The sequence below is a fragment of the Dermacentor andersoni genome, chromosome 3 (assembly GCF_023375885.2).
Source record: "Dermacentor andersoni chromosome 3, qqDerAnde1_hic_scaffold, whole genome shotgun sequence".
Taxonomy (NCBI): domain Eukaryota; kingdom Metazoa; phylum Arthropoda; class Arachnida; order Ixodida; family Ixodidae; genus Dermacentor; species Dermacentor andersoni.
This window is the reverse complement of record NC_092816.1, coordinates 190805915-190814670: the sequence shown is the minus strand read 5'-3', so window position 1 is coordinate 190814670 and position 8756 is coordinate 190805915. Positions and strand designations below refer to the sequence as shown.

The following is an 8756-nucleotide window of genomic DNA, read 5'->3' as shown; positions in this document are numbered from 1 at the left end:
TATAGTGCATGTGCTACTTGCTCTGCACTGTGCAAGTCCCCGAAGAAAACAGAGCTGTGACTAGTTGCAGGGCTTCATACATCGAGGCACTGCATTCGAGTCAACAAATGGGTGCACTGTTGTTAGCAGCAGTGCCCTGCGCAAAGCAGTATCAAAGCTACCAGCCAACCTTGCCTATCACATAGCTAGCAAAAGAGCCAGCTTTTAAGAAACCCCAGGAGTATGCCCCCATTCCTGCTGTGTGCTTTAAAGATTTCAACAGGGGTAGACAGTGAACTGCTTCCACTGATTGCTATTGTGCGAGTAAAAATCCAAAAGGAGAAAAAGCCAGCTAAGCTATATGGGCTGTAACATTATTAATTTATTGCATTTCATGAAGCACATACATATTCATTAATTCGGCCCAGTCCTTGATATTGTATAGTACACAAGGTATAGTGTCGCAAGTGCTTGTAGTTGCTCACTCGGATAAGTGGAAGCAAAATTTGTGTTCACACAGTGAGTCTTCATGCATATTGTTATCATAAGTTGTGTTCAAAGCTAACAGTTGCAAATGTCTTCGCAGATAACATATATCAGTGGGATTCGCCGGCAAGTCCTGTTGATGACAGCAGCCAGGACACACAAAATTGAGCAGTCACAGCTGAGATGTCAGCAGGACCAGTCGACCCGCAGCCAGTTGCCCCGCAACTGCCTTCCCCATTACCGGCTGCACCGTCAGAGGCTACCCCGCGAGGCTCGATTTCTGTTGTACAAAGCAGAATGTTTGCAACGAAAAGGGCAGCCCTTCAAGAAGAGCTCAGTGCCCGCATTCAAGGTGTTGAAGAGGACAGCAAGCGGAAGAAGCGGGAGCATGTACTAAAGATGAAACTAATGCGTGCGGAACATGCGCTTCACATGAAGCAACCGAAGCAGCTACACGAGATGGAGTGTGCGACCAGGAAAGCGAAGCTCCAGCTTCTCCAGCTGAAAATAGCTGCAGTGAAAAAAGGCAGTGAATAAAATGGGACAAACTCTTTTATTTTGAATATGCATTGTGTTTTGCTCTGGAACAGCTTAGGAAAAATATTGCTGAATAAGACGTGCTCGTGTTCTGAAGCCACTCGCTGAGTCAACGGGCTGTGGTCCTTGAGCTTGTGAAGCTGGGGAGGGTTGCTGACTGTTGCATGGGTCAGGAGGCAGTTCATCACTTTGACGGTTCCGGCCAAAGTTGTGCAGAGCTGCACACGCCGTTACGACAATGGCAGATGTTTTCGTTTCTATTTGTAATTTCATATCAAGGCATGTGAATTTTTCCAGATGCCGAAAGCCCTTTCGACGGTGTTCCGTGTCCGGATTTGAGACTTGTTATACCTGAATAAAAAGATGTTGCATATTTTCGTGTATTGCTCTATGTTACTGTGATCATGCAGTCATACACACCTGTACTCTGGGCTGTCTGTGCTTCCAGGATTTTTTATTGGTGTCATGAGGTATGGTCGGCAAGCATACCCCATGTCTCCAAGGAGTACGCCAGGTATAGTCCCCTCTTCACATCGAGCTCTTGCACTGCTGTTGTCAAAAATTCTGCTGTCGTGGGCTGAGCCCGGCCAGCTTGCAACCAAATCAAAGAATTCAAGTTGAGGTCCTGTGATAGCCTGCAAACACGCCAAAGAAAAAAGAATGAAGTTGATTTTTTTGCAACTGCTCTTTATTACCTGCAGATAATTTTTCAAGTTTATATGAAGAGTACCAGCAATGTCCTTGTTACAATAGCGATCAAGTGCGTCCTAAAAAAATCTATTTTAACATTAATGGAATACTATAAATTTCTGTTGGAGAAAATTGAGTGAAGCAGATATTTAGCTTTATGGAGCTCGCAACCTGATACACTCGCGAAGTCACGCACATTTTTGTTTATTCCCTGCTGCGTTTATTACCATTGTAATGGGAGGCCGACGTAGGTTAAAAAGCACAACAACGGTAACCACTACCATAGAGGAAATGCAGCCTTGACAAGCGTTAGCAACGGCAGCGCATTACTGTATTGGCCGTACTTCTGTCTGGAAGAATTTTTAGTGCAAGTCTGGTTGTGTAAACGGGAAAAAAAGCGACAGAGACACGTTTCTTGCGCAACTCTGGGTGAGTAAATAGAAAAAAATGAGAGAGACATTCTCGTCTTGGCCTCTTGTTTTTTTTTTTCTTTTTGCCCTGTTCACTCAACCTGAATTGGGCTAAAAACCAGACAAGACCATGCTGTAAGGACTTCTAAAAACTAAGATATTTGAAGAAGTGCCTCTGTCTGCCGCATAAAAGAGCGCGTATTTCACTTACCTGCACATTGAATGAGAAATATCCCTTCCTGTTTCTGAATACTTCGGCGTCGTTTCCGCCTGGACTTTTGATCCGCACGTGGGTGCAATCAATGCAACCAGTTACCCTGGGAAATTTCGCCTTCTTATAAAACTGGTGCATGACTTCATGCATTTTCTCCGTGTCGGGGAACTTGACAAGCGCAGGGAACAATGTTCCGGCAATCATTGTAGACACCCGCGTGACAACACGGGAAACAGTTGGCTGCGACACGTTAACCAGGTCTCCTGACACAACCTGAAAAGTTCCCGCGCCGTCAAAACGAAGTGTCACGAGCAGTTGCAACAGCGGCGGCACAGGGCAACCACGTCCGTCCGTGTTCTGATGCAGCGGCAACATGGACAGCAGCTCGAGCACAGCTGCCTTGGAGAAACGGTATCTCGCTAAAAACTCCTGATCATTGAACACCTCCATGGGATTCTGGCGATCCCTAAGGTTCCGCTGCAATGGCAGCACAAAGCTGTAGGCTTGGTGGTCCTCGATTTCTTCCGCACGGTTCACAAAATCGATGAACTCGCTGAAGCTGTCGTCGTAGCGCGCCGCCATGTTGAAATGGATAAGGACCCGTTAAGGCACCTCAGATGCTACCTTAAGGAGGCTCCCCCGTCGCGAACTTAAGTTGGGCTTAAGGGGGCCGCTGAGGGCAAGGTCTGTTCTTGAAACGCGTTAAGGAGCCGAAAAGGTAAAGAACACTAAAGATAAGGGTGAGGTTGGTTTGTGAATACGGCGGTTAGAGTAGATTAAGGTCGATGAAGGTGGATTAGGGTGCATTAAGGAGGACTTTCGTGGAATATGGTGGATTAAAGTGAATGAAGGAGGATTGAGGTCGATGAATGTGCATTAGGGGGATTATGGTAGACTAATCGGTCTTAATACTCAATGAGCCCCGATTCACCTTAGTCCGCCCTAATCCACCTTAATGCTTCATCCACCTTAATACTCCCAATCCACCTTAATACAACCAAATCAACCTACATCGCCCCCAATGCACCTCAGCCTACCCTATGCGGTCTTAAACCTCCTTTATCAACCCTAATCCATCATATCCGCCTTAATCATCCCGCATACACCTTAATCCTCATTCATGCACCTTAATTCCACTTAATCCTGCTTAACGTCCCAATATACCTTAATACACCCTAATCCGCCTCTATAAAACCGAATGCAGCTCCATGGTCCTTAATCCACATTAATTGACCTTAATCTTCCTTTATCCACCTTAATCCTCCCTAATCCTCGATCTTGCACCCTAATCGGTCTTAATACCCTTTCACCAGCACTTCACCTTAATCCACCATAATCCGCCTTAATCCTCCTCCACCCGCCGTGGTTGCTCAGTGGCTATGGTGTTGGGCTGCTGAGCACGAGGTCGCGGGATCGAATCCCGGCCACGGCGGCCGCATTTCGATGGGGGCGAAATGCGAAAACACCCGTGTGCTTAGATTTAGGTGCACGTTAAAGAACCCCAGGTGGTCAAAATTTCCGGAGTCCTCCACTACGGCGTGCCTCATAATCAGAAAGTGGTTTTGGCACGTAAAACCCCAAATATTATTATTATTATTAATCCTCCTCCACGCACCTTAATCTTTAGTCATGCATCTTAATCTTTCATTATCCACTCTAATCCACCGTAATCTTCTTTAATACTCTCTAATCAACCTTAATCGTCCGTAATCCACCTTATGTCAACCACTAATGATTTATTAATTAACTTGGGTAATCATTCTCTTATACAGGGGTGGACATGCTTTGGGTCCCCTCTGGCCTTTCTTGGGTCACGTGATACTTTCAGTTTACAACGCGGCCTCGAAACAAAGATCTAAAGGCTTTCGCCTTAAAGCTTAAACTCAATTTGACTAGTTAACGCTCATCACCAGCAATACTACGGGTATACTAGCCATTAATTTTTTTAGGCCGCAAAGCAGAATCAATAATACTGCACTTCCGACTGAATAACAACAGTTAGCGACGTGCGAAGTGATGGAGCCTTCCCAGAATATTCAGCAAACTGAGGACAACCGCAACAAAAACGCTGGTGAGCAGACCGGAAGAATGAAAAAAAAAATACAGCATTACAGGAATCTTTGCTACGAGCTATAAGACAGACTCCTCAGCTCGCAAAACAACGCTGTTCTTTGTCGGAACAAAGTTCTTTCGGCCAATGTCATGCAGCCACTGCTTCCTACGCAAGCCGTCACGCTTTCGTTGTGGTATCATAAAAACGGCATAACCATCTTCAGGATTCTTGCTGCAGGTATGTGCGAAACAGCCCGGCATATCGCTAGCACATAGACCAGAAACACAGCGTACAACGTTCGCTACGCCGAGCTAAAGCACCGAGCCAGCCGTGCTCAGGAGGAAAATGGCGCGAACAAAAAAAAAAAAACACAAGCAAAACTCAAGATCCGCGCGTTTCCAAGGGCAACGGCAGGGAGACCAATCATCGTGCAGAAAAACGGGGCAAAACTGGTTGCCGCGGGGGAACGCGCAAGGGGCGAGGAGGAGGCGAGGAGGTCACGCGGCGGCGGCAGAATTCAAAGAGTGACGCTACTTTCAAATTATCAAGGGGGTTTAGTTCATCCTAGACACCAGCGCTCGTTTCTCCCCTGGCGGGACGATTTCACCTCCAACGGGTGTAGGTTTCCGCCGCCGCTTCCCTTCACGATCGCGCCCGCGATCAGCTCGCGCTGCGCGCGAAACTTCTCTTGTTTGCGATGGCACCTCTTCGGATGACCGGAAATTATCATTGTGTTGTTGACTGTCACGACAGGAGTCTAAACACGAAAGGGTTGATGCCACCAGTGAAATTCTGCCGATTTACAAGAAAATGGTACAAAAAAAAAGGCAGACGACAGACGTAGATTACTGCGGTGCGCCGAACGAAGTAAGCAACTAGCAAACGAAGCGAGCTCGTTCATTGATGACTCCTGAGTGTATGACGGTTTTTATATGTACCCCACATGAACTTAATTACTTGGTATAGAATCGTTTTATTCATATAAAAATTTTCAGTTGCTCGACCAGAGCTTGTCATGTCTTCTTTCATCGTGTTTCGTTTGTGTGTGCGCTGCCCAAGAATGGAAACCACTCTGCTCTGTTGTATGCGCTAGCAGTGGCCGAAGTTCACGCGCTCCGTGAAACTGAATATGTGCACAATGCACTGAGCATGACCGGAGTTCCTTCCTGCATCACCACTGCACCGATCGATCGAGGGACTGGACGATACACGCCCGCGTCTTGGTCACGCCGGCATTGCCGAAGCAGAAATGATTACTTATACTTTCAACTTCCGTCTCTTGAGCACTGTTAAAAAATGGCCAAGCTATTTACATTGCTGCCTCTATTCTATATTGTAGGGGACGTACTAGTTAAAGTTGTGTGCGCATGTCGTACTTGTGCTATGCAGCGATATATTTTATTTCCACACAGTGTCGATGCAAGTCCGTTGTCGCCATCAGAGACAACACGGATTTGTAGCAAACACCTTGTAAGAAACTGCAAAAATGACTTTAGCGAACACGCATCGTATGTGCCGACGATTTTTCCGGCGGCACTTACGATGTCGTTTACAATTACCTGCTCAGCGTCACTTACATGGCTAAGCAGACGCTGCCCTTTCGCCGCATTGCAGCCATAAAAATAATTGTCAAGCGTACCAATCTTCTTAAAAGCAAATAGAAGCGTGTACAGTCTGTTTCACACTTAGTGGAGAACTGGGAACGTTTCCATCGCGATGCGGCAAGCAATGGAGTCGTGCGGCAGCAGCAGCAGCTCGATCAGGCGCAGACCCTCAAGGGGCGGAGTCGTGATCTGCGTCGTCTGCTACGGCGGCGGGCGCTGGACGCATTGTCGGGAAGCGTGCTACCGTCAGGGGCAGTGCACCGATTTTATCGTTACTGCGGGAACTGAGCCGATATTTTTACTAAACCTAGTGCGACGCCAAACTCAGCCTTCATTGGCGATAATGGAGTTCCACAAACTTCTTATGACAGCACGCTTCGTTTGTTCTTTCGAAAGGCCGGGGTACTGAGCGCGTGCACGCCCACTTTTTCACTGTGCGTGCTACCGTAATAAGCAGCGACAAGACGCACCAACGTGTGCGCGCAGCTTGCTCAGTCTTTATCTGACTCGAAAGGAAAACAAGGCACTCAACAATGATAACTATGGGGTTCGAACACGATGAAACAAGCGGATACGATGAAAGGAATGTTTTAGGTCGAGACAATGAGCTGGAAGTGATTTTTCTCGAAAATCATTCACTGCACCATACAGACCCTGCCTGTCGGCGCGTAGTTGGACAAGTCACGGTCCGAAGGTCAGTATCTCGTCATGTCCCTAGCGGCAGCGATGACAGCGCTTATCCTGCAAGGCAGCGAAGTGAAGAGTGACTTGGTCAGTGATGTGTTCATTCGCAGCACGTCTGTCACTTACGATGGTGGATCGAAGCCTATCCTCGGGCGACTGCTAGAGGGGATGGTGCGCCAGCGATACTTTCAACGAGCCCCAGACATCCTAAATGATGTTGACGCCCGGGGATTGAGGCCGCCGCTCCAAGAGAGTGACGGCGCGCTCTTCCAGCTGTTCTTGCACAACATAAGCAGTGTGGATCGGCGGCTTATCGTGTTAGATTATGTAGTCGCCTTCCAGTAATGTATAAAATCAGTACGTCGTCTATGACTGCCCTGCACCTTTCAGCGATGAACTTAGCTTCGAGGCGTATCAGTGGTGTAAGATTCGGAAACGATCTCGCCGCTGCCACCATTTCAAGGAGTTGAAGGTCGTAGAGAGGAACTCTGGAGGAACTAGGTGAACAGGGTTTATTTGCAGTATTTACATTTGAACATGGGATACATTTACACAGTAGCGTGACTCCCAAATGGAGCCCACAAGACTAAGCATACAGCAAACGAGCACACAGCTCACGAGTACATTGACGAGCACCGAGCACGAGGACGAGCACGACCCTAGCAGCCGACAACAGCCGCTTATAACCACTCCGTTCGACGTCATCGTTCAACGTCATCGTAGAAAGTCCTCGTGGTCGCCTTTGAGAGAAGGGGGTAGGAGTTTTACACACATGCCGCACAGGTTTCGGTGCTCTCTCCGAGGGCCGACGACCTTTGCAGCGCAGTCGTCGTGGTATCCATTGTTTGTCGTCCCCGTAGTCAGGTGGCCACGCCCGACCCCAGCCGGCGCCTCTAAATTCCAGAGCGGACGTAGTCCGCAGTTCTCCAAAGGGAGTTCACGGTTGGTTAGCGCTGTCCTCGCTCGTTCTCTGAAGGGCGCCGCCACCGTGGGTCGGTCGAAGCACGTGCAGCGGGCTGAAATAGCTGGCACGTTGCCACCAGGGCCGGCCATTCATAACAGTGGGCGTCGCACAACGCTTAGTAAAGAATACAGGCTCATTTCACGCAGTAACGATGAGATCGGCGCCCTGCAAATGACAGTAGAACATTTCCCAACCATGCGGTCGTAGCAGACGACGCCGTTCAAAACCCGCCTCTCGAGTACCTCCGCCTGCGCGAGCTGCTGCAGCCGCCTGACTCAAGCGCTCGCTGCATCGCGATGCAACGCGCTGCGAGTTTTCCCCCCTAAGTGTGAAACAGACTGTACATCGCCCTTCGAATAAAACGTCCACGCACACACGTAGGCACACACTGCGCGTGGTACGAAACGTGCCCAAACACGCGCTGTGAAATAGGCAATCAAGGCGGTGCGAATGAGAGATGGGAGAGGCGTACCACCCGCTAGTTGAATTTTGCCCCATATGCGGCGCTCTCAACACCGGCGCTGCCTATGCGGCCTGTAGGGCCGCATAGGCACAGCACAGCAACAAAGAAGGTCAAGCGGAAAGTCAGAGAGGCTGAAATAACCTCATGGGTGGCGGCAGTGGAAAAGAAACCTGCCATATGTAACTACTTAAGAGGAAAAAACGAAATCAGGAAAGAAACAATTTACGATAACTCAAAGGGAAGCTTGTCGAAGCGAGATCGAGATGCCTTAGAACACGCACCTATAAAGCGAGATATAAGACGGTAGAAGAAGCATGTGCTTGCTGCGGTAAACAGAAATAGGGGATAAGGAAATTTGGGTGGGGTATTGCATAGTGTTTTTTTTGTCTTTTATTCTTTAACCGAGTTTCACATGAGTCTCATGAGTTTTGATACACAGACATTACACTTTCTGGTGAAAGTCTTTGGAATTTTCTATGTATTCCTAATGTCATTCTTAAACATATTGGCCACCGTCTTTCTGTTGAATTCTTGATGAGTGTTTTTCTTGCGAGCATGAAATGTTTTCCTAATGTGCGCTCCAAAGCAGTTTTCTTGTGACTTTCTCATGTCTTCCTAATGAATCTCTAATGAGCTTATAAATTACACTGCTGGTGCTCATAGCACTCCTAC

General features: G+C 48.0%; 1 protein-coding gene across 1 annotated transcript; it reads right to left on the bottom strand.

Moving 5' to 3' along the window:
* Nucleotides 1-999: 999 nt before the first annotated feature.
* Nucleotides 1000-2898, bottom strand: LOC126530621 (putative nuclease HARBI1). The gene is made up of 3 exons (XM_072286880.1): nucleotides 2314-2898; nucleotides 1423-1637; nucleotides 1000-1353 (listed from the first exon to the last, which is right to left on the bottom strand). The coding sequence occupies exons 1-3, from the start codon at nucleotides 2896-2898 to the stop codon at nucleotides 1272-1274; spliced, it is 882 nt and encodes a 293-aa protein (XP_072142981.1). The 3' UTR covers nucleotides 1000-1271.
* Between the last annotated feature and the right edge of the window lie 5858 nt (nucleotides 2899-8756).